Genomic DNA, 26,838 nt, shown 5'->3' on the forward strand with positions numbered 1-26,838 from the left:
AATCTACCTTGTTTGATTAGCTGTTGGCCCCTTGTATGCATTCACCATGTACAACACATTCTAGGACCAAACCCAACTAAAACCTAGCAATAAAGAGATACGGAGGTTTATATGTAGCTCCCCATCTGTGTACTAGTGGAAGACAGAAAAAAAATTGATGTAAAACAAGATTACATAGTATATCTTGGACCATGCCTTGTATTGTATGATACCCTACAAAATATGTACAAGGGCATGACAACTATTACCACATACATACAGGCAACCCCATCTAATATAAAACTGTTAAATTGCAACCACATTCAATGGGCTCATTCCTGATGCATGTACCTAATATTGTGGTCACATGGAATATGAAAAGTTAAATAAAAATTGGGAAAATGATTCTCCCCTGAAAATTTAGGAGTTCCCCAGAGATAATCCCTGCATGCAATTTTATTCTTTCTTTCCAGCTCTTCTCAGGGCTGGAATCTATTCCTCATGCCTCTGGGGACTGAGTTCCTTCCATTATTCTCCCTGGTTGGTTAAAACAGAGGGGATCCTGTAGAAAGATTTCTTTTCACCATGCTATGCTATGAGCAGCCTGTAACTGCACCAAGTTAACCATAACTACAGTTCTTGGACAATCTGTCTTTTCTTGCTTGTGGTTTGTCCTCCAATATGGCAGCATAAACATAACATGTGACCCCTGACATTATACAGCAGTGATCTATATGTCCAGATCACTTCCAGCTTGTAAAGGTTAGACCCCTGATTTTTGTCCTCTGTGTCCTCCCCCTAGCTGACCTTGACCAGGTGCGTCCACTAGTATAGGACTTTCCTCAAAATTAAATTTAGTCTCTTGATTTGCCGAGAATTGATCAAGTCTCCTCTTAATTTGTACCATAGTACAAGCCTGATTTAAAGAGTCATTCTTTAGGGGAAGCCAGATTTAATGGAAGTATAAAATAACTAGGGGAATATTCTGGAAAGCTTGAATTAGTGAATATAATTCCATTCAACCAAGCATATTCCATTATTTGCAGTCATACTCATAGAAGTCGTCTGGAAATAGGCTGAAAATTTATTCAGCCTGTGTATTCAGCTCTTCATTGGTTGACAACTCTATTAATGTGGGTTGGTCTTTCTTATATAGGGTATTTTTCTGTGTGTTATATTTCTGGCCATGAGTTTTCCATTTTTTATTTAACTTTTTCTTAAAACATCTCACATTTTCTGAGCTTATTGTAGATTTTTTTTTCTAGCCTATCTCACCCATTTACCAGTGTTGCAAAATTAATATATTCTGATGTTCAAATGTGAGTATTCATTAAAAGTTTTATTGTGTCCTGTTGTACCAGCCGTGTTACCCCATATCTTGAAGACATGCCTTCAACATTCCTTGTCATAAATCTTATCAACAATCTTGAAAGTCTATCATGTCCCCTCAGGACATGACATCCATATTCAAGAGATGGTAGCTTCAATATGTGTAACCTATCTTCATATGATAAACCTTTTATTGAAGGTAATTTAGTGGGTCTGTGGTGTACATTTTCAAAAGCTTCAATATCTCTTATTTCATAATGGTGCCATACCTAATTTACATATTTCAGTAGTGGTCTCACAAGTGCATTAAAAAAGAGATCTAGACATCTCATCCAAATATGTTAACATTCTGATAAGTCAGATGAATATTGGCATTATTGATTTCCAGCGCCATATACTCCAAGAAACTTAGATCATATTCAATTATGACACGCATGTCCTTTTCAGATAATGCCAGTACCATGTTATTGTACATAGTCAATGTAAAGGGTTCCACCTCTTTAACATATGCATGTATACATTTCTGTGGGTGAAATTTGAACAGCAACTTTTCTGACCATTTCATTTTTGCAATATCTTCATCCAATTCTATAGTCCTCTTTATTTCTTATTCTTCAAAATAATTTGTTATTATCAATGTACAGAAATATCTTGCTGCCATTTTCAATTTCATCTGGTAGATCATTTATGAATAAAAAAAAAGATAAAGAAGGTCCCAGGACAGAACCCTGGGGCACACCACTAATAACATCTTTCCATGCAGATGTCTCACCATTAATTACTATACTTTGCTTCTGTTACTTAGGAATAACACAATCCACCCAATGTAGTCAGGACTGATGTTATGTCATGTTACTATCTCAATGAGGTGTCTATAAGGTACTTTATCAAAACCTTTGAGAAAATCACAGTAGGTCACATCAACAGCAAATTCTTCATCCAGTATTTCCATACTATCCAGAACATCCTAAATTACCTGAGGATGTAAACCATCTGCACCAGGAGATTGATTTATTCCACTTCAACTTTTTTATAGTTTTCCTAATGGAGCATTCAGTTATTTATGTATTATTTAGATATAGGGAATGTCTTATTTTTATCAGGTATGTTTCCTTCTGGTTCCCTGATGAAGACACTGCTATAGAAATCAGACAGCACTTGTGCCTTTTCTTTGTTACCCTCAGTCTTGTTTTTTCCCCATTCATATACATATATTTCTAGTTTAAAAAAAATAACATTCCTCATAATGTTTTTATTTTTATTTTTCATTTATATTCTTAATGCAATTCTTATTTGGTTATTAACTTGTTTGTATTCTTCCTTTACCTCCATATATTCTCTGGACACTTCTCTCTTTTCAGTTTTCATTCTCTTTAGCCTTTCTCACAATCTTCATTGTTTTTTTGTTTTGTTTTTTCTCCATAATTTTCTGCTCATTGGTAGATCCTTGTTCGTCCTCTTTCTGAGTGGTAAAAATTCTCTTCTGGATATAAAATCATTCACCAGCTCCATATATATATTTTTTTAACCTTAGTATATCTCTGTTTCATCAGAATTTAAATTGGTTTCCAGTCAATACTCATTTTTTCTATGAACTTATTAAAATCAGCTTTTTATACATGTATATCATCTTTTGTTTTTCATCATGTGAGATTCCAAGTGACATTCAAATTTCAAGCAAATGTGATAATTCTTTCCCTGTGGACTGGATGTCTCTATATCATTTACTAAAGGTTTATCATTGGAAAAGACTAAACCAAGAACATTTCCAGCACATCTCTAAACCTTGTTATCTTCCCTATGTGTTATGTAAGATAAGTCTTCTTTTTTTCATGAAGCCAAAAACAAATTTATCAGCTCTTAGTTTCACTGAATAGTTTTTCCAATGTATTCCGGGCATATTAAACCCCTCTCTGTCACCTTATATTTCACATTTGTATCACTAAATTCCTGCATCATTCTTAACAGGTGTTCATTATTTTCTTCACAACTACTAGGACTCCTATATACTGATACCAACAGTATCCTTGAGTATCCTTAGATTTCAACACATATATTCAGAAAAAAATTCTTTCAACATTACTATATTGTAGGGGATGTCCTTCCTCACATATATCAAGAAACATCTCCCTTCCTCATTATGTAATAGGTCATTACCCAGAGACTTGTTCCCTTCCAGTTCATACTCTACTAATAGTCTATCACATCTAAAAAGATTTTGTTTGACTTCCTGAACCATCACTATATGTGGTAACAAGGTCGTCTCTCTTAATCTCTACTTCAACTCATTTATTGTATCCACAAATATATATATATATATATATAATATCTATATATATGTCTCTTATATATATAATATCTATATATATGTCTCATATATATATATATATATATATATATATATATTATATATATATATATATATATATATATATATATATATATATATATATATATTCACCTATCCATATTTATATCTCCCTGGGTCCACTCATTGCCTGTCAAGCTTCTGGCTTCTGTATTCCACTTATTTTCACTGTGGACCTCTCCCATGATTTTCCTCTAACAAAAAAAATCTGAGTTCTTGCCCTGTTTATTTCTGTCTTCGGCCTTTTTATGTAATTCTTTATCTTTCTTCCTCCCTTTTTTGTTCATATCACGGGAAAGCTCAATCTTACCAATTACCCTATCATCTGATTCCTTTAACCTGTGTGATTTTTTTTTGTTATTTTTCCCTTTAGTCCCTCATGGAGTGAAACCAGTATATGTTTGGTTTTCCATTTTTACTTCCCCAATTTGTGTCAAATGTTCCGATTCTCCTTATGTCAGTAATGTCATTGTGAACATTTGAGCCCAGGACATAAACCCACTTTGGGAATTTGCCACCAATTCCAGAAGTGGGCTTATGTCCTAGGTGTATGTGCAAATAACCCATAAAGCTGGCACATGATCCAGTAAAATGCTGGTTAGTACTAAGGAAAAGGAAACATGACATTTGCAAGGGATTGTAAAATATATCTTGAGGAGAGCTACAGAAGGGGTTTAAAGTCACTTGTTTCACATTTGTTCCCCCCATAAGATATGAATTATATGAAAGCTCGTGGGACTTTTGTATTTCATTATCTGTAGTAGTACCCAGCATATGCATATACATATATATATATATATATATATGTATATATATATCATATATATATATGTATATATGCATATACATATATATATATATATATATATGTATATATATATAGATGGTCTGCAGGTGTTGTATATGTGTAGTCAGTAATTGTCAAGAGTTTTGTTCTGCATAGTCTGTAGGGTGTGTCTTGATGAGAATAGGGGCCCATGTGGGGATTACATAATTCACCACTAGGTGTACATATTGTATATATAGTGTAGTGTTTTTTTTTTTTTTGTATTTGCAAGTGATTTAAGTGTGTTGAGTCTAGGTGTGCATTTTGTTTGTGATGTGTTTCTTGAATGACATGAATGTATTGAATGTTACTACAAGAATCTTGGGTGTATTTAGTATGAGGATGTTGTTGATAAAGAGGCTTGATATGTATGGTGTTCTGCTATCCAGTTGATGAGTAGTGTGGCTTTGGATTTAGTTGAGGCTATTTTGAGTCTTTCTGTGGTGAAATAGGTATTGCATATATCAAGGTATGGCTGTTGTATTTCTTTGGCTCTGCATTACACTATGTGCATGTAATGATTTTGTCTGTGTAAGAAGAGATTTGTATTTTTGAGGTGTGGGGTGTGTGTATACCATGCATATATAGATGAAAGAAGGTGGTGGGAGATAATTGGGAACTGGTATGCAAAGATTGCCCATTATGTGACATATAGGCATTTCTACCACCAGATAATATTTTATGATTGTTGAGATTGTATTAGTACATATATCTGATATTTTATTTTATTGAAAAAAACAGGAATTTTACTAAATGTGACAGAAAAAACAATATGGAAAGCACCTCTACAATTTTATAGATCTTGTTATTTCTAACACAGGTACACTACAAACTAGTGTATTAACAATGTGACTTGCATTACTTATTTAAGTCAGATAAGGTGAACTGAATAAACCTTTTTAGAGTAGGTTGTATTTAGATTCAGGTCTTGTGAGCTCAGACATGGAATATTATGGAGTTATATCAAAATAGGATCACTGTAGCCAACTGGGCCATTCCCCACTTCAAAGTCTCATGACATGAGGAAAAGGCTAGAACAAAATTTTAGTTATTTTGGTCATACTGGGATGAGTATGCATGTAGATTTTGGGTGATTTTCATCACATTTCTAGTGAAGAAGTGCAATATATCTAGCACCATCTCTGTTAGTGTTACTACCTATTTTATGTTAAGTGGTGGGAAATACAGAAGGTCTATTTAGATACAAAGGGACTTGAGTATGAAATGGTTTATGTACAATATGTCCACCATCCTATTATAATGTATTACAGATTTTCAAAGAGATATCAATCTTATGACTGCATTTTTTTCAGGATGAGGGTACCTATCACCATTTCTATGGAAGTGCTATCCATAAATTCCATGTGTTATTTGATGCTTAGGATCCAGTGTGACATCAGCAGCACAGCTATATCATGAGTCATCTAAGATATTGTGTGATGACCCACACTTCAGAGAAGCTTTACCAATGTGACCTGTGTGCTTTTACTTTCTAACAAAAAGGTGATCTTAAATGGCACAAAAGTCACCTCAAGGGTCAAGTGGTGACCCACATAGAAGAAAGTCTTTCCAGTGTGACCTGTGTGGTTCTGATTTCTCACAAAAGGGCTCTCTCACACAACATATGGGAAAGCACACAGGTGAGAAGCCTTTCCAGTGTGACCTGTGCAATTCTGTTTTCTCACAAAAGGGTTATCTCACACAGCATATGAGGACCCACACAGGAGAGAAGCCATTCCAGTGTGAAATATGTGATTCTGCTTTCTCACAAAAGGGTTACCTTGCACTGCATATTAGGACCCACACTGAAGAGAAACCTTTCCAATGCAACCTGTGCAATGCAGCTTTCTCACGAAAGAATTATCTCAAACTTCATGTGATGACCCACACTGGAGAGAAGCCATTCCATTGTAGCCTGTGCAATAAAGCTTTCATACAAAAGAATGACCTAAAAAATCATACGATGATCCACACGGGAGAAAAGCCTTTCCAGTGTGACATTTGTGATTCTTCTTTCTCACTAAAGGGTTCTCTAAGAAAGCATACGAGGACCCACACAAGAGAAAAGCCTTTCCAGTGTGACCTTTGCGACTCAGCTTTTACAATAAAGAATTCCCTCGCAAAGCATATGAGGACCCACACAGGAGAAAAGCCTTTCCAGTGTGACCTGTGTGATTCCACTTTCTCACATAAGAGTTCTTTCATACAGCATATGATGACCCACACAGGAGAGAAGCCTTTCCAATGTGACCTGTGCAGTGCAAATTTCTCACAAAAAAATCATCTCAAATTTCATATGATGACCCACACTGGAAAAAAGCCATTCCAGTGTGGAGTGTGTGATAAAGCTTTCACACAAAAGTGTCACTTCAAAGATCATGTGATGATCCACACAGGAGAGAAGCCTTTCCATTGTGTCCTGTGTGATTCTGCTTTCTCACAAAAGAGTTATCTCACACAGCATATGAGGACACATGCAGGAGAGAAGCCTTTCCAATGTGACCTCTGCGATTCTACTTTCTCACTAAAGGGTTATCTCACAAAGCATATGAAGATCCACACAGGAGAGAAGCCTTTCCAGTGCGACCTGTGCAATTCAGCTTTCTCACAAAAGAGGTCTCTCAAACGTCACATGGTGATCCACACTTGTTAAAAATTCCAATGTGATCTGTACAATGAACAATGGGCCCTTAAAGCTGTGTGCCCGTATTTTATCTAGTTGTATTATACAAGAAAGGGAGATATGCTTATGGTGACCTGTTTTTGTATCTTGTAGTATCTAGTTTGTTCTTAAATTCTTGTATGGTGTTTGCACACGCTATTGTTTCATCCAATTTGTTCCAGACATCCGCCACTCTGTGTGGAAAATTATTATTATTATTATTTTTTTTTTTCAGATCTCTTCTATAACTATGATTTTTTAGTTTCTTTTCATGTCACCTTGTTTTTCTTTTATCCTACTTTAATAAGTCTTCTCTGTCAAGGACGTCCATGCCTTTCATGATTCTGTAAATGGCCAATAGATCTCCTCTTTCTCTTCTTTGTTCCAGGGTTGGTAGTTCCAGTTTTGCCAATCTTTGTTCATATATCAGTTTTCAAAGTGTTGGGGCCATCTTTGTTGTTGCTCTTTGGATTCTTTCTAATTTCCTTATATATATTTCTTTTTTACTGGGTGTCCATAATGTTGAAGCATGCTTCAATATTGGTCTTATCAGTGTGACTTAATACTTTTTTTTTTACCATCACTTCATCCAAATAATTGAAAGCCATCTATATTGATCTTAGTAAATTGTAGGTTTCTCTGACTATTTTGTTTATATGCTTGTCTAGGGACATGTCTTTGGTGATGATTACTCCTAGGTCCTTTTTGGAGTTCACTTTCTTTACTTCCTCTGTACCAATTTTATATTGTCCTCATATATATATATATATATATATAATATATATATATATATATATATATATATATATATATATATATATATATATATATATATATATACATATACATATATATATATATATATAATGTTGAAGTTCACTTCCCACTTTTGGTTCCATTCCCAGACATTGTCCAGGTTTCTTTGTAGTGATTCAGTCTTTTTCTGAATTTACTTTCTTTAGTAGTTTTGCATCACCTGCAAAGAAGTTCATATAACATTCTACACCTTCATTTATGTTATTTATATATATAGCAAACATTATCAGATCCAGTACTGAACCCTGTGGGACTCTACTTATTATTTCTTCTCAGGTCGAGTTTTTATCTCTTAGCACCAGTCACGTTTTTCTCCCATGCTAGAAATCTTCAATTTCAATCATTTTCCTTGTACATCTCCTGTTGTTTTTATTTTTCTTAAAAGTTTTTTTTTTTGTGTGTGCACACATGTTTTACAACTAATTTACAAAAAAATGTATGCACACAAGGTATTCAAGATGAAATTGAAAAAAAAAAAAATTAAAGAAAGGGTGTGATTTTGACATTTTATAATTATTTTTTTTATGTATCAAATTCTATTTGGGAAAGGGGAAAAATAAGTAGTTTCCTACAAAGACCTACTCTTCAAGAATAACAGCATGGGCAAAAAGGTAGTGATGAAAAAAGAGTCACCAAATGAGGTTAGGAAACATTTTTCAAATAACAAAATTGCAAAGAACTGATGCACCATCTCAAATTCAAAGGAAGCAAAGGATGTTGAAGTGAAAATGAACTGCTAACTGCTACTGAATGGTTGGATGAAATTATGAAAACAGCTACTCCCATTTACAGGTGAGATTCCCTGAGGATGAGGAACAAGAATGATCAGCGTTTGATATCTCCTCAATTTCACATTGTGACTTCTCACTTGGTAGTGAACATGTTAATGCCCTTTGTCTTGATAATACAGAGACAATTACTTAGGTTAATGATTTCAAATTTTCTGTGGAAGAATATGTCAAATCCAAAATTGTACAAAATTTCACAAATGGTGGGATTTACTCTTCAGAATGAACTGTCCCATGACTTGGCAAAGGCAGACTGTGAATGAAGTTTTAGTCTGATAAATCAAATTAAAAACAAACTTAGAACCCTTTTAGGGGAATACCATTTGAATATGCTTATGAGAGTGAAAAGCTACCAATTATATGGAAATTCAATCAGTTGAGATTATGTGTATATAGCATAGGTGAATGCCAGACAGAGGAGAGAAGAAATACAAAATTGGAAGCTAGAACTTAACAAGCTGAGAATTAGTAATGGACTTATTTCATTATGTGTATTTGTAGCTATTTGCAGAATTAGAAAGTTTAATAAAAGGTAATCATTAAAGTATTCTTTTTAAATTATTTTTTAATAATCAGATGAATATGAAATAATAAATATTTTTATCAGGGCTATCATGGTCATACAAAAAACTCATGGAATACAAAATCAGTTAGTGCAAAAGAAATAAAAAACAGTTGAATTAAGATATATGCCTAATGATTTGTCTTATTTATGGGAAGCCAAATTTAAGAGTTATTTCATATACATAATAAGATATTAAACTAAATGGCACTCAGCACATACCTCCACCAATTTCAAGATCACAAAATCAATAAAAATAATTTTGCCCACATAAATGATAAGATGGGCCTCTTTGTATAAAATCTATGAAATTTGTATACAATCTATAAAAGCCAGGGTTGCGAATTAAGATAAGTATGTATTTGTATACATATCTGCCTCAAAATCTAATAACTTGTTTCTTGACCTACAACCCACCTTATCACAATATTTCATCAAAATCTGTTAGTAAATTTTTTAAGTAAAGTTTGCTAAAAAAAAAAAAAAAAAAAATTGGCAACAACGTAATTGGTTGAGGTAATAAACACTTAAAAGTTGAGTGCATTTGCTTAGCTGGTCAGTATAATAATTTGCATGGGTGTGCATATACTTTGCAAAGAATACAAAATTTACACACCAGTAAATTTCTGCAGTCACAACTGGGTGAAATTAATTTTTGTATACTTTTAATTTGGTAAAACACGTAGCTGGTCACAAAAATGTCCTTGCTGATTCTCTCAAGATTTCAGTTTCAAGGGGGAAGGTGTTACATCTTAGTGTGCATGATAAAATGTTTCATGTTTGCCATTGTCATGCCCTTGCGTGAGTTTTGCAAAAAATTACAAAAATTGTGTGTAATTGTGTTGGACTGTATTTTGAATTCCATTAATATTGCATTAAGAAATTAGAATTGTATTTGAATTATATTGCATCAGTTGTATTTCAATCATATTAAGAATCATGTGATACTATATAGATTGTGTGGAGGTGTGAGCAGGGAGGGAGGAGATGTACATCTGCAAAATATGTTCCTGATGTCTAAGCCATTTATGTGAGGACTACCTGGAGCTCCGCATAAGTGCACAGTATTGATACCAGTGAATGTTATGAAAGGGGATGAAAACAGGGTTGACAGACATCCTACTTAAGGCAGGGCAGTCCTGTCTAAAAATTATTATATTTATTACCTCATACACTAAAGCAGTGAGAACTGAAGGCCAAAATGACCATTGATGTATCTTCATTATAAATGTATGCAGTTACCATTGGGAACACAACATGTGGGTCCACAGTGTATACGTACAAGTCAAGATATCAATGAAGTACATGTCAGAATTGGAGAAATGCTGAAAAGAAAGACAACAAAATTAAGCATGAATGGGCTAAAGAATTTGTATTTATTGCTAAAAGTAGAAATGGTGAATCTCATGCACTTTGTATACTATACCCTGGTGGTGTGGATATTAGTGGCACAAAAAAAATTGCAGTTGAATGACACGCACCTAATGCCACTGATAAAACATAAAGGTAACACTCATGATAGCACTGGACTGTCATTGTTTTCATTTATCAGTCCAGCTTGATCATCTCAAGGTGATAAAATAATGTCTGCAGAACTATGTAAAGTGTACCAAGCTATGAAACATTATCAGTCACATAAAAGTGTTGATTGTGGAGTAAAAATTGATGAAGAAACATATAGTGACTCATTGATGTATGTGTCAAAATATTCTAGCACTGTATTCTACAGTCGCTGCAAAAAAAAATCTATACATTTTTTCCGCAAAAAAAATCTATACACGGTATTTTATGAATATATTTCACTTGATTTCCCGCCATAATAAAAAGTGGGCGGAGTTACTGATGACGTGGGTGTGTAGAGCGCGCCTTTTTACACTGTTCGCCATATCACGCTTCAGTGCGCTGCCAGCGCTAGATGAGAGAGGAGTCTATGCATGCTGCTCTTTAGTGCCCTTTTGTTCACTTTTTCACTGACTTTGGTGCCCTCTAACTCTCCTTCTGGTGATCAAAATGGGTCGTTCCAAGCTTTCAATGGAAGAAAAGGCCCGCGCCCTAGCTCTGTTAGAGCAGGGAATGTCTGTGATACGTGTTGCCGCAGACCTGCAGGTGACAGGAATGGTCATTTACAGCCTGAAGAAAGCAGCCGCCACACAGCCTCCTGGTACGGTACCACCAAGAAAGCCAGGCTCTGGAGCCCCAAAGAAGACATCTACTCGCACTGACAAGATCCTAAAATGAGAAGTGATGTCAGATCCATGTATAAAACAGCTGTTAGTCTGAAGCAAAAACATCCTGCTCTCCTTAAAAACGTTGCTGTAAAAACGAACCAACATCGGCTGCAGAAGGACCGCAAAATGCCAGCTCGACGTGCCGCCAAGAAGCCCCTGCTCACAGAGGCCATGAAGAAGGAACGGATTGATTTCTGTAAGAAATACAAGGACTGAACATCAGAGCAGTGGCAGAAGGTGATGTTCAGTGATGAAAGTACCTTCAGGCTGATCAGGGGCAGCTCCAAGATCGTTTGTCACCCCAGTGATGTGTCCAGATTCGACCTGCGGTACACAGTTACAACAGTGAAACACCCAGACAGTGTGATGGTGTAGGGTGCCTTTAGTGGTAACAAGGGCAGGGGTGGACTATATTTCCTCCCCAAGAATGTGACCATGAAAGGGAGCAATTATATCAATGTTTTGAGGGATCACATGCTCGAATTTTGGGACATCCATGAGTGTGATCATTTCATGCATGACGGTGCCCCTGCCCATAGGTCTAAGGAAGTGATAAAGTTCCTTAATGGAGTGCCCAGGTAATTCCCCAGACTTGAACCCAATAGAAAATGCCTGGAATCTGATGAAAAACGAACTGGAGAAATCGCGACCCACCAGTATTCCAGACCTGAAGGAGGTGCTGAAGAAGATCTGGGTCACTATGGACAGCGCCTACTTCACCAAACTCACCTCTTCAATACCCAGAAGGATCCAGATGGTACTCAAGAACAGGGGGAACATGAAAAAATACTAAATGTAACTCTTAAGTGGAAATAAAGCACATGTTAGTTGTACTTTTGAGTTTATTGTCCAAAAGTCCTTAGTGTATAGATTTTTTTTGCGGTGACTGTATATAAACACATGAAGTATATCAGAGAACATGGTTTGCCCTTTTCAGTAGCAACTGATCTTTCAAACATAGGTGCAGCAAAATATTGATCAAAACTCCTACTTAGATACTTTCATTTTGAGAAGAGAGTGCAGCAGGTGTTACTAGACAATGAATCATCAGAGGCCTTACGAAAAAAACTACTATCTAAACTAGAGATGTTAGGTCTGGATCTGAATAAAGCATTTGCATACACTGCATACACACTATGTAAATTACAACAATGTTCATCAAAAAGTGCTGCAAAATTTCTGGCTCATATTTTGTACAATGCAACAAGATTTGTAACAGCTTAAACTGTAAATTGACACTGAAAATATTGTGCCCAAAGTGTATAGCCATTTCAACACCTCAGCTATAAGAAGAGCACAATTAAAGGAATTCTGTAAATTTATTAAGGTTGATAGTTGCACTCTGTTGTGACTAAATAGTTTTCTCTTTTGCTAACTATTGACAGAATACTTAAGTGCTGGGAAGCCCTATAAAGATATTTCCAGAGCTTAGGTGAAAAGGAGTGCTCCAAGGCATTATGGAAGTGATTTGGAGATGAAAGTAATGCCTGGGAATCGTCAGAGATCCTTCTTTATTCACACTCTTAAATTGATCTCAGACTCTGTGGTTGGATTCTTTTAATTTTTTATTTATCTATTATTATTATTATTATTTTTTTTTTTTTCAGTACATCTTTGGTGGTACAGACGCTCCTCAACTTACATTTTAGTTACATTCTGAACTGCCGAACGTAAAGTGAAAATGAACGGAAGTTGTTACTGTACGTTCCAGTATTGTATGACTGTTCATACTGTACTATACATCCATAAATTCTATTACCGTATCTTATAAAACACCCCTAAATCATTAATTATAAATATAACATTGTAAAATAATAACATTAATTTCAAATAAATTAAATTCAAGCAACATAAAGTGAGATGGTGGAGGAGGGAGGAGGAGGCAAGGCACATTCAGTCTGTCGTTTGTGCCATGTAAACAATGGACGCAGCATCATACGTAAGTATCGTTTGAACGTCTCATACCACGGAGAGTGCGCTAAACTAAAAAATTCTCTAATTTTTTTTTTTTACAGTCAGTTCAAACGTAAAATCGAAAAAACGTAAAACGAATGAACGTAAGTCGAGGAGCATCTGTATACTGCTTAAGTAATGTAGTAAAAGTAAAAAGGTACATAAAATAAAAGTATTTTTGACTTTCACTCATGAAACATGAAGAGATTCTGTGTTGCCATGTTGGGAAATATTGCTATGAGATGAAGGGGAGGAAGCCAAGTGACACATACCACCACACTACACCAGAGCTCACCACTACCACTGTGTTGTATTACATTGATGTACTGAACTGTAGTTATCCATCACTTAACACTAAATGAATACACTCTAATATCAAGTGCAGTGTTAAGATAAGTTTAAACACTTAAACTTACATAACTTTATACAATGTACTTTCTTTACTTGTCGTTGTCAGAGGTTGCAAAATTTTGTTCTGGTGTCAACAGCCAGGTAAGCGATTTAGACAAATGTATAGTAACCTAACATTTAATTCTGAATGCACAAAATAAATTTATTCCCCTGAAGTCAATATGGAATAGTAATACTCCCAAATGGATAATGGACTAGCTGAAACATGAGATTGGAATGAAAAGAGGACTTAAAAAAAGGGGGGGAAGCACACCTTAGATCCAAATATAAAGATATGGCAAAACTGGTTAAAAAGAATACACGCACAGTGAAACATAACTATGAAATTATGGTTGCCAGACATGTGAGATCCAACCCAAAGGGACTCTTTTATCTCTACAGAACAAAAAATAAGGAAAGTATAGGCCCAATTCAAATTTACAAAAATGTCATGATAGAATCAGAGGAAAAAATGAGTGAGGCCTTTAACAAATATTTTCTCTCAGTGTTTACAAAGTAGAGGTTAGATAAGGTACCTGACTGTGATTCGTTTTTCAGTGGGGATGAAGAAAGTAGACTAATATCAGCATTAGTAAGGTAGAAGTAGTCAAGCAGATTGAGACAGCTACACAATCCCAGATGAAAAATTTCCGAGAGTGCTTGAAGAATGTAAATTTAAAATCTACGACCAGTTAACAGAAATATTTAGTAAGCTGGTAGACACTGGTTTTGTGCCTATTGCTTGGGGGCAGGCAAACGTTGTTTCTGTTTTAAAAAAGGAAGCTAAATCATCTATATGTAACTACAGGTCTATTAGTTTGACATCAATTATAATTGATGTCAAACTAATAGGCCTATAATTATAGGTAAAATGCTTGAATCAATAATTGTTAATAGATTCTGAGAATACATCGAGAAACATAATTTGATTCGTGGCACACAGCATGGTTTCTCTAAGGATAAATAATGTGTGACTAATCTTCTATCCTTTTACACTAAAGTATATAAGGCATCAGATAAAAATGATAGTTATGATGCTATTTACCTAGACCTTAGTAAACCGTTTGATAAGGTGTCCTGCTAGAGACTACTATATAAAATAAAAATCCATGGCATATGAGGAAAAATGTTAGAATGGATATTAGAGCTTGGATCAGTGACAGCGGGTCACCATAAATGGTGTAAAATCCAGGTGGAGTGTTTCTAGTGGTGTCCCCCAGGGCTAGGTTTTGGATCCCTTATTGTTCATTATGTTCATAAAGGACTTGGACAATGGGATTAATAGTGATGTTAGTAAGTTTGCAGAAGACACTAAAATAGGACACCAAATTAGGTCAGGAGACGATGCTTAGATTCTGCAGGATGATCTAACAAATTGTTCACATGGTTGGTGAAATGGCAAATGAACTTCAATATCTTGAAGTGCATCGTGTTAAACATAGGGCTACAAAACCCTGATAATAGATATAGCTGAGATAACATATTTTTAGATAAAACTGAGTGCGAGAAAGACTTGGGGGGTTTTAGCGAGTCTTGAACTTACATCCGGGAAACAGTGCATTAGCACCAGGAATAAGGCTAACAGAGCATTAGGTTTCATTGCTAGGATGGTTACAAATAGAAGTGCAGAGGTAATTATCAAACTCTATCTAGCGTTAGACCTATCCTTGACTATGCGGTACAGTTTTGGTCTCCATCTTATAGAATGGACATCAATTCACTAGAACCAGCACAGAGGAGAATGACCAAAATGATACATGGGCTCAGAAGTTTACCTTACAAAGAGAGGCTTAGGCACCTTAACTTACACTCTCTGGAAAGACAGAGTGTGGGGTGATCTAATAGTGGTGTTTAAGTGGGTCAAAGGTTTAACAAGGGTGATGCATACAAGGTCATCATATTAAGACAACAGGGCAGGACTCACAGTAATGGATTTAAATTGCATAAATTAGATTTAAGAAATAGGTAAGAATGGATTTAATAATAGGGCGGGCAATGAATGGAACATAGTAACCATGTAGTGAGCACTGAAACTATCAGTTGTTTAAAGAAACTGTTAGACAACTTTATGGATGGGGATGACAGGTGGTAATGGGTATTGAACTGCATAGTCTATGCCTCATGGTTTCTTGCAGTCTCCATCCTTATGTTCTTATGTTCTCATGGCCTTCTTCATACGTCTCATCCTCCGTGACGACAAGGTACTGCTACAGGTAGAGGTTGCGAGTCTTGGACCTATTTTGCACTTTCGATAACCCCCTGGTCCATAGGTCGAATCAGGGCAGTTATGTTTGATAGTTGGAACAAAACCACTACTAAAGAGGTAAAGTGATTAGATATTTAATGCAAACATTATTATCTTTTGAACTCTTCTTCATCTATCTTCAGGTTGCTGTCTGCAAGGGCGATGATACCATTTGCTAACATCCGAAGGAGGGTGAATATTCAATTTCCTTTCACTGCATCAGACACGCTGAATTCATTATTTTAGTCGTTTGCGAATAAAAACCGTCTTAGATGCTTTCACCAAGTAAACGACGCTTAATATACAAGATGTAGAAAATCATAAGGTATTAAGATATATATAAAATATACATATTAGGATAGAAAGAAGAAATGGGGAAATAGACAAAATATATATATATAGAAAACCTTCATCTTTGTCCTAATATGATGTTTGCTTATATATGATGTCATAGACTGTCAAGAATTGAGTTTGCACTCAGCTGTTTGAAGATCTTGTTTTCGTGTCTGTGCTTTGTACAAGCCAAACAAATGTACTTTCTTCTTGAATTTGTAAGTACAATGATTTAATGGTAAGGTAGCTTAGAAGGAAGGATGGGAGAGGACAGAAGATGGGTGAATGGAGAAGGGTTGTGTATGGATGATGCTGTGATGCATGAGGGGGAGTTGGGGTGTGTGGGTGAGGAAGTATGTATGAGAAATAAACTGACCCAGCCCAAAGGGATTTCTCCCCATCTTTTCCTTTTCTGCATGAGGTAATGGAGAGGGAGGGTCGCCAAATAAATGAAGCGGCCTTGTTATGGATGTGCTGTGTGTCTTGCAACACTGTTTCTGACCCGGGGCAGTGGACAAGATGCAGGGATGACCCATCATCCAGGAGATGCCAAGATAAGAGGGAGGGAAGAGGGTAGAGGGGAGTGGAGTATGTAGGGGATGGAAAGGGTGGAAGTAGTTCCTATGCCTTTTTCTTTTGGCTACCTCCCATTAAAGGGGAAAAAAGCCTTTGGTATATGTAATGTTATCATTTCTCTATGAACAGTCTTCCTCTATCACAGACAAAATTATGTGTGGCTCTGGTCTGTAGGGGCGCCCCATATAGACCCTAAAATATCAACTGCATGCTACTTTGCCACAATAACATACAGCCAATACCCCAGATGGGGTATAGCAATAGAAATTTAAAAATAAGTTTTGGAAGTTACAGTACATCAACATAATATACATTTTTCTTGGTGGAAATAAATAACAAAAACCTTGCTAAAAGCAAATACAACACCAAGCAGAGCTGTGATGATAGGTTCAAGATGCTGTCATCTGTCCAGTCCCATCAATGTCAGTTTGATGATGGCAATGACTACATTGCGTGCTGGGTGTTCTCCCACTCCAAGTGACCTCATGTATTTCAAACAGTTATATGGAGCTGAGCTTCATGCTTTTCTTAAAACTATGAAGCTCCTTTACACCCTGCAGTCTGAATGGATGCCAAAACCTGCCATCAACATCCCTGATGATGATGACCCTGATGACCTCTAACATTATAGGTACCACATTACTAAATGCATGTTAGGTTAGACCAAGATATCATATTCTAATTTCTTTGACTTCTGCATCCATCAAAACAAGGATGGCATCTCAAGCACTTGTTGTGACTGTACATTAGTGTATTACTTTTAGTATTTTTTTTCTGTTATTGATTTCTGCCAAGGAAAACATATGTTAATGTATCATGATTTACAAACTTGATATTCAATTTTCTATAGCTATATTGTTTATGTATGCACCTCTAAAAAATTTAGTATTACACCTTCCCTTAAGTAATCATAAATACTGGATGCAGGTTATATGACCTATTGGCCACTGTGAGTGATGTAATCATGATTAGATATGCTGCCATATTGAAAGACAAATCATGAGTGAGGAGAATCTATTAATTCATACATAAGAGGCAATTACAAAGAATAAAGTAAATTTCAAAATATCAGGTAACAAAGTTTCATTCTTGTTAGATTGAGTTCTTTGTTTAAGTGACACAAACCAGAATAAAAGAGCACAAGTCATAAGTAAGAATAAAACTTTAATATTTTTGAATATCAAGAGGCATATTTTCTAGACAAAGGTAGAAATTTACCATACAGACAGCTGCCAACTGCCAGTTGGTGATCCAGACATTGACAGGGAGGAGACTGTTCATCTCAAACTAATTGTTCACCAGTTTGATAACACATTTACTTTAGCAGTACATAGTTGTACTATTCCCAAAGAACTGCAGGTCCTCAAATGGTATTCTCAAGTCTGAACAGTCTTTGATGCTTTTTCAAGGAGGATGAGTTTATCAATTTTTTCCCCATCAATGGACAATTTAATTTAATTATATGAATGTCCTTTTTCAGGTGATGCATTAAGTCTAGTTTAGATTAATTCCATGACAATAGATAATCAGTTACCAATCCAACTCATAACTAAATCTACACCAGTAGAAATACAGCTCATTTCCTCCACTTGCAAACATCTTTCTTACTACTTCCTTCATCCAGTGATAAACTATTTACCTAGAATAAGGTAAGTACAGAACAGGCACAGTGGCAATAGCTCTCCATGGGAACTGATAAACAAATGCCAGTTCCTCCTAAGTTAGATAAAGTTAGTGACTGTTTTGTCACCCATTGCACACATTTTAACTTTTTTACTTATTTGGTTTTCATATATCTTTCTAGTGAAACTTTGATACTAAATCACGGCTCTAACAAATTTTAATTACCTTGAATGCAAACCAAAATACATTTGAGGTGAATTGGAGATGCACGAAAGATGCTAGTTCATGCCTGCCAAAAAATTGAAAAGAGTATAAGTCTTAGAGATGTGTAGCATCCCAAAACACATTCTAAATTGTAATTCTGCAGTAATCAAGAGTAATTTTGAGCAAAGAAGAGAGAGAGGAGACTTGATAACTATTTATAGAATCATGAAAGGCATAGAAATTATTGATAGAGAGGATCTGATAAAATGGGATGGTAGAGATACAAGAGGACACAGAAAGAAAATAAAAAAAGACTATTATAGAAGAGACATGAAAAAGAACAGCTTTCCTCACAGGATAATAAATGTTTGGAACAAGTTAGATGAAAATGTGGTGTGTGCAAAAATTATGCACAAATTGAAAAACAGGCTAGATAAAACGAGATATGAAGATGGGACACAATGAGCATATCTCCCCATCCCATAAAATACAACTAGGTAAATACCTTAAGTAAAAAACTACCATGTTTGATTAGCTGTGGGCCCCTTGTATGCATTCAAAATAACAATACATTCTAGGATCTAGCCCAACTAAAACCTAGCAATAAAGAGGTACAGAGGTTTATATGTAGCTCCCCATATGTGTACTAGTGGAAGACAGAAAAAAACTTCTGAAGTAAAACAAATTTACATGCCCTCTATTGTATGATACCATGCAAAATATGTATGAGGACATGATGACCATTGCTACATATGTACGGGCTGCCCCATGTATTATAAAACTGTAAGTTGCAATCACATTAAATGGGTTCATTCTTGATGCATCTATCTCACATTGGGATTACCAGGAATATGGAAAGTTAGATAAAAATTGGCAAAATCGTTCTCCCCTGCAAATTCAGGATTTCAGTGCATGCAATTTCATTCCTTTCCAGCTCTTCTCAGGGCTTAGGGTTGCAATACATTCCCTATGTCTGGGCACCAAGTTCTTTCCATTTTTCTCCCTGGTTTGTTAAAACAGAGGGGATCATTTAGAAAGATTTCTTTTCACCATACTATGCTATGAACAGCCTATAATTGCACAAAATTAACCATAACTACAGTTCTCAGACAATCTGTCTTTTCTTGCTTGTGGTTTGTCCTCCAATATGGCAACATAAACATATCATGTGACCCCTAATGTCATGTATCAATGGTCTATATGTCCAGGCCCTTGATTTTTGTCCTCTGTGTTCTCAATCAGGTGTGTTCACTAGTATAGGACTTTCCTCAAAATTAAATCTAATTTCCTGATTTGCCAAGAATTGATCAAGTCTCCTTTCAAATTGTACTATAATAGAAGCCTGGTTTAAAGAATCCATCTTTAGCAGAAGCCAGAATAAAGGAAATGTAGAATAACTAGGGAAATATCCTGGAATGCTTGTGTTATGAGACTGAAACACTTGGTAACAAACTCCAAGCTTTATTCAACAAAATAACGGCTCTCAGATCTATAACATAAACAGACAAAATATCTAGCGTTAGCCATACAACACATTAACACAACATAAACAATTTATGACAAACATGCAACACAGCATGAACACAGTACATAACAGGACAAAATAAACACACATAAACTTACACATCAACAGAGGAACTGCAAGAGGGGAACTACACTCGCCTGTGGTGCGACTGTAACTAACAGTACACAGTGATACCAAACATGAAAACAGTTACGCCAGTGTTGCCAGTGTACAATAATTACTGCCAGTGTACAATAATTACCACATTCTCCCCTCCTAGAAAAATTCAGCATTAACAAAATGGATACCATGTCAGAAATATCAGATTAGTCCCATCCGTAACGATCGGGGGGCTTTAACACGCGAGTCGACCTCCTTAACTCAGTGGGCTCAGTGAATGAATGAGAGTCATGATTAGTATGAGGCTGTACATCTTGTGTTGTGTGTGAACCCAGAGTCTCTATATTTCCTGGTGCCTCATCCGGGTAAGTAAGAGTCGTCGGACTCTCAGGACTTGGAGCTAAGTCACGGATAGACACAGTTGACTCACGCCCGTCTGGATATTTGACACTTGCGTACATTGGGTTCACATCAACAAGTTCTACCTGATCAGTTAATGGTTCGTGTTTGCTAGACCTAACATGCCGCCGCAATAACACTTGCCCAGGGGTCAAAAGCCATGTTGGTAATCCATTTCCGAAACTAGAACGTCGTTGGAACCTGAAGAAACGCTCATGTGGAGTCTCATTGGTTGCAGTGCATAAGAGTGATCTTATTGAATGCAAAACCTCGGGAAGCACCATCTCCCAGTGTTGGTTCTTCAAACCATGAGATTCAAGTGTTAAACAAACAGCCTTCCAAATAATCCCGTTGTACCTCTCAACCTGACCATTACCTATTGGGTGATAAGGTGTTGTTTTACTTGTTGCAACTCCCTTCTGAGAAAGGTACAGCTTCAGTTCTTGAGAAATGAAAGAAGGACCTTGATCTGAATGAATGAAACTCGGCATTCCACAAAGACTGAAGATAGACTCAAGACATTTGATTACTGTTTTTGAATTCATATTTGAACAAGGAAATGCAAAAGGAAAACGCGAGTATTCATCAACAACTGTAAGCATGTACTTATTGTTTGTGGTGGAAGGTAAAGGTCCTTTGAAATCAATACTGAGGCGTTCCATCGGCTGTGTGGCTTTAATGAGGACCCCTTGTGCTGAACGATGGAATTGTGGTTTTTGCTGTGCACAGACTTTACAAGAAGCACACACCTTTTTCACATCATCTGTTGAGAAGGGGAGGTTTTTAGATCGCACAAAATGCAAAAGCCGAGTTACCCCAGGGTGGCAAAGATTCTCATGAATGCCTGTAAGATTCGACATTGGGAAAACAGAACAGCAGTATGCACGAGACAAGGTATCTGGCGCAACATTCTGTTTCCCGGGACGATATTGTATCGTATAACTGAATGATGCCAGCTCAAGCCTCCACTCTTGTATCTTGTTATTCTTTATCTTGGTTCTTTTTCTGTTATCCAACATGAACATTACAGAGCGCTGATCAGTAATCAGAGTAAAATGTCTTCTGGCTAAGAAATGATTCCACTTGCGAACCGCTTCAATAATAGCTGTAGCCTCCTTTTCTACAGCAGGATAATGCAACTCACTTCCCTGAAGCGTTCTTGACATGAAAGCTACTGGCCTGCCACCCTGGTTCAATACTGCTGAGATAGCGACCTCTGAAGCATCACACTCCACAACAAAAGGAAGGCTCTCATCCACAGACCTTAGAGAAGCATCCGTAAGCTGCCTTTTCAAGGTGTTAAAGGCAGCTAGTGCTGATTCACTCAATGGAAAAGTTTTTGTGTTTATCAAGGGTTGGATTTTATCGGAGAAGCCAGGAATCCATTTAGCATAATATGCAAACAACCCTTGAACTCTTCGCAAAGACCCTATATTTGTGGGAGGTGGTAATTCCTGGAGAGGACGTAATCTGTCAGGGTCAGGCCTTATGACATTATTACCAACACAATGCCCAAGAACATTGATTGTAGGCACAGACATAACTGATTTAGATTCATTGAGGGTAAGCTTCCGTTTCTGAATAACCTCCAAAAATTTCTTAACATTGCTATCATGTTCATCCTGAGTTGATCCAGCTACAGTAATATTATCTAGATATGGGAAAGTATCTTTAAGACCCTCATCTCCAACTAACTTATCCATAGCTCTCTGAAATACTGCTACTCCATTAGTGACACCAAATGGGACTCTGCAAAACTGATATAATTTCCCTGCACCCTCAAAAGCAGTGTACTTCCTCTCACTCTCTTTAATGCTAATTTGGTGGTATGCGCTCTTCAAGTCAAATGTGGAAAACACCTTGTACTTTGCAAGACTGTGCACCATGTCCTCTATCCTTGGAAGGGGATATGCATCTAGTTCTGTGTACTGGTTGATGGTTTGAGAATAATCAATACAAAGTCTCTTTTTGTGCCTGTCAAGTGGATCTTTTACAACTACGACCTGTGCTCTCCATGGGGATATGCTTGGCTCAATGATACTTTCAGATAGCAAGCGTGATAACTGGTCACTTATAAACAACTGATCATCTTCACTATAGCGTCTGGATTTAACTGCAATTGGTTTACACTGTTGGGGTAAGTTCGGAAACAGTGAAGGCTCCTCAATATCAGCTGTTGTCAAGGCACAGTTACTAGTTACCCTTAAACTTGGTTTATTTCCCCCATACTGAAAAGTTACACTCTCGTGCTGCTTTTGAAAATCATGACCCAAGATCACATCACAACATAAATCCTTTAAAACCCCTAGGTGAACACATGGATAATTCTGATTGACATGACCCAAGTCTACCATAACATACCCAGGGGAGCTAGTATTCAAAGATGCTGATGCCATTGAAATCTCCTTGCTTGCAAGAACTACTGTCAGCTTTAGTTTCTGTGCCACTTTCTCACTTATGAAACTGTCCGAACTGCATGAGTCAATTAATGCTTTCAGTGAATGACCATTGACAGTGATGTCTGTAGCTGCATGTGAAAGGTTCTTTGGAAAAGTGGCAGCAAGTGTGAGCAGAGTGGGGTTATACAGTGTAGCAGTAGTGCTGTCAGAAGTCTTACCCTTGGATCTACAGACTTTGGCAAAATGACCTGTCTTACCACAGTTGTTGCATGTAACAGCACGGGCAGGACAACTACTCCTACCTGTAATATGTAATGCATTACCACAAAAATAGCATTTCTTCTTTGACGAATGTGCAGCAGCGACAGTCGAGTCCACATGTGATCTTCTTTCCGCCTCTTCTTTCGTTGACTGCGGTTGTTGGCCATCACAAGGCTGTCCTTGCCGTCCTGGAACTAAAGCAGCTGCATGAGGAACAGGCAAGGAAGACGTGTAGGAATCAGCATTACGCTGGGCAAGATCCAATGTACGGGCCTGACTATACCCCGCCTCCAGATCCAAGGACTTGTTTTCTAGCAGGCGCTGACGAATAAATGCTGAGGCAATACCGTTAATAAACGCATCACGTACCATCTCCTCCCGGTATTGTTCAGCTGTGACTGCCTTAAAGTTACAACCCTTGCTTAGTTTATGTAACTCTCTCAGAAATTCATCAAGGGATTCACCTGACTGCTGTCGTCGGGTTGCCAAAACATGCCTTGCAAAAATCTCATTCGGTAACTTGACGTAAACACTCTCTAGTTTTGCAACGGCACCTTCATACGTAGCACAGTCTTCGATGAGTTCGTACACACTCGGGGATACACAGTTCACTAGAGCCTTCAGCTTGTTGGGTACGGTCTCTCCACTCTCCTCCATGAAGTTTTGAAAGGTTCGGTGCCAGTGTTTCCACTCCTTGGCCGCCGTAGGAGAGCTGGGATCCGTGTCCAGTCGACATGGCTTAAGCAGCTTAGTCATGACGAGTATTTTGTTGAATAAATTGTTATGAGACTGAAACACTTGGTAACAAACTCCAAGCTTTATTCAACAAAATAACGGCTCTCAGATCTATAACATAAACAGACAAAATATCTAGCGTTAGCCATACAACACATTAACACAACATAAACAATTTATGACAAACATGCAACACAGCATGAACACAGTACATAACAGGACAAAATAAACACACATAAACTTACACATCAACAGAGGAACTGCAAGAGGGGAACTACACTCGCCTGTGGTGCGACTGTAACTAACAGTACACAGTGATACCAAACATGAAAACAGTTACGCCAGTGTTGCCAGTGTACAATAATTACTGCCAGTGTACAATAATTACCACAGCTTGAATTAGTGAATATAGTTCCATTCAACCAAACATATTCCATTATTTGCAGTCATATTCTAAGATACTAACAGAAGTCTTCTGGAAATAGTAAAATTATTCAGCCTTTGCATCCAACTCTTCATTATTCTCCTGATTTGGTTGGCATATGTTTTTGTGGGTCAGTTTTTCATATATTTTCTTTATAGTTATATTTCTGGCCATGAGTTTTCCATTCTTTATTTAATTTTTCTCAAAAGATTTCACGTTTTCTGAGCATATTGTAGATTTATTCTAACCCATCTCATTCATTTACTACTGTCACAAAATTAATATTTTCTGATGTTCAATTATAAGTATGCCTTAATAATTTTCTTATTGTGTCCGGTTGTACCAGTTGTATACCCCCATATCTTGAAGACATGCCTTCAACATTCTTTGTCATAAATCTTATCAACAATCCTGAAAATCTTTCATATTCCCTCAGGTACATCCACATTCAAGTTATGGTAGCTTCAACATGTGTAACCTTTCTTCATATCATAATCCTTTTATTGAAGGTAATTTAGTGGTTCTGTGTTGTACATTTTCTAAAGTTTCAATGTCTTTTGTTTCATAACAGTGCCACACCTGATTTGCATGTTCCAGGAGTGGTCTCACAAATGTGATAAAAAGGGATTTGGACATCTCATCCAAATACATGAACATTCTGATAAGTCTGACAAGTATTGACTTTATTGATTTCCTGTGCCATATACTGCAAGAAACTCAGATCATGGTCAATTTTGACACCCATATCCTTTTCAGATGATGAGTCTATTTGTGGTGAAACAAGTACTGAATGTGTCGAGGTATGGCTGCATTGTGGTGTGTGCATGTAATTATCTTGTCTGTGTAGGAATAGGTTTATATTTCTGAGATGTGGGGTGCGGGTATACTATGTATGTATGATTTAAAAAAGGTGGTGGAAGAGGACTGATTCCAGAAGTACTCTATTCCCAAAATTTCTGGTGTGCAAATATTGGCCATTATATTATACATAGGCATTTCTACCTACCAAATAATACATCATGATTATTGAGATTATTTCAGTAGGTATATCTGATAGTTTTTTTCTATTAGAAAAGCAGGTACTTTACTAAATGTGATGAAAATATTTGGAAAGCACCTCTACACTTTCTTAGATTTTATCTATTTTTGCTTAAATAATAACACAGGTACATCACATACCAATGTATCTTAGAGAATGTGACTTCCATCACTTATGAGTGACATGATATGAATAAACCTTCCTGGAATACATATTTAGATTCAGGTCTTATGAGCTCAAATGTGGTATGCTATAGAGTTATATTAGAATATAACTGATGTTGCCAGCTGGGCCATTCCCTACTTCCAAATCTCATGACATGAGAAAATAGGTAGAACAAAATCTGAGTCAATCTGGTTATGGTGGAGTGGGTATGCAAGTAGATTTTGATGATTTTCAACACATTTCTAGTGAAAAAGTAGAATGCAATATATCATAGCACCATATCTGTTAAAGTTTCTACCTATTTTATTTTAGGGAATGGCGAGTACAAAGGTCTGTTTAGGTACAAAGGAATTTTAGAATGAAATAGTTTGTGTAGGAAATATCCACTATCCTATTACAGTGTATCACAGATTTTCAAAGAGTTAGATATCAATAATATAATTACATTTTTTTTTCAGGATGAGTACCTATCACCATTTCTTTGGAAGAGCTATCCATAGCATATGTGTCATATGATAATAAGGATCTAGTGTGACATCTGCAGCACAGCTGCAGATATTGTGTGATGACCCACACAACAGAGAAGCCTTTCAAGTGTGACCTATGTGATTCTGTTTTCTCACAAAAGGGTGATCTAAAATGGCACAAAAAGCACCTCAAAAATCATGTGGTGACCAACATGGGAGAAAACCTTTCCAGTGTGACCTGTGTGATTCTTCTTTCTCACAAAAGGGTTCTCTCAGAAAGCATATGAGGACCCACACAGGAGAGAAGCCTTTCCAGTGTGACCTGTGTAACTCTGCTTTCTCACAAAAGGGTTCTCTTACACAACATATGAGGATCCATACAGGAGAGAAGCCTTTCCAGTGTAACTTATGTGATTCTGCTTTCTCACGAAAGGGTCATCTCA

General features: G+C 36.7%; 2 protein-coding genes across 7 annotated transcripts in view; both read left to right on the forward strand.

The window, feature by feature from the left end:
* The window catches only part of LOC143031764 (uncharacterized), a 35,191-nt gene that overhangs the window by 6,788 nt on the left and 1,565 nt on the right, over positions 1-26,838 (forward strand). For 3 of the 6 annotated variants that reach the window (XM_076196005.1, XM_076196009.1, XM_076196010.1), the window contains 2 exons: positions 25,161-25,233; positions 26,387-26,838. The exon at positions 26,387-26,838 is cut by the window's right edge and continues 1,565 nt beyond it. In XM_076196005.1, the coding sequence (XP_076052120.1) occupies positions 26,568-26,838 (271 nt within the window). In that variant the 5' untranslated portion in view covers positions 25,161-25,233; positions 26,387-26,567. Of the gene's footprint in view, positions 1-25,160; positions 25,234-25,480; positions 25,525-26,386 lie in introns of all 6 variants that reach the window. The other 3 variants (XM_076196004.1, XM_076196007.1, XM_076196008.1) reach the window with 2 other exon arrangements.
* On the forward strand, positions 5,825-7,910 carry LOC143031762 (uncharacterized). The gene has a single exon (XM_076196002.1). The coding sequence runs from the start codon at positions 6,016-6,018 to the stop codon at positions 7,153-7,155; it is 1,140 nt and encodes a 379-aa protein (XP_076052117.1). The 5' UTR covers positions 5,825-6,015; the 3' UTR covers positions 7,156-7,910.

Source organism: Oratosquilla oratoria, chromosome 12 (assembly GCF_046742065.1).
Source record: "Oratosquilla oratoria isolate Oo_2021 chromosome 12, ASM4674206v1, whole genome shotgun sequence".
In the NCBI taxonomy this organism is placed as follows: Eukaryota; Metazoa; Arthropoda; class Malacostraca; order Stomatopoda; family Squillidae; genus Oratosquilla; species Oratosquilla oratoria.

Bases quoted from the DNA above. Each gene is read 5' to 3' on its own strand.
- LOC143031762 (XM_076196002.1), top strand. From the start codon at position 6,016: ATGGCACAAAAGTCACCTCAAGGGTCAAGTGGTGACCCACATAGAAGA.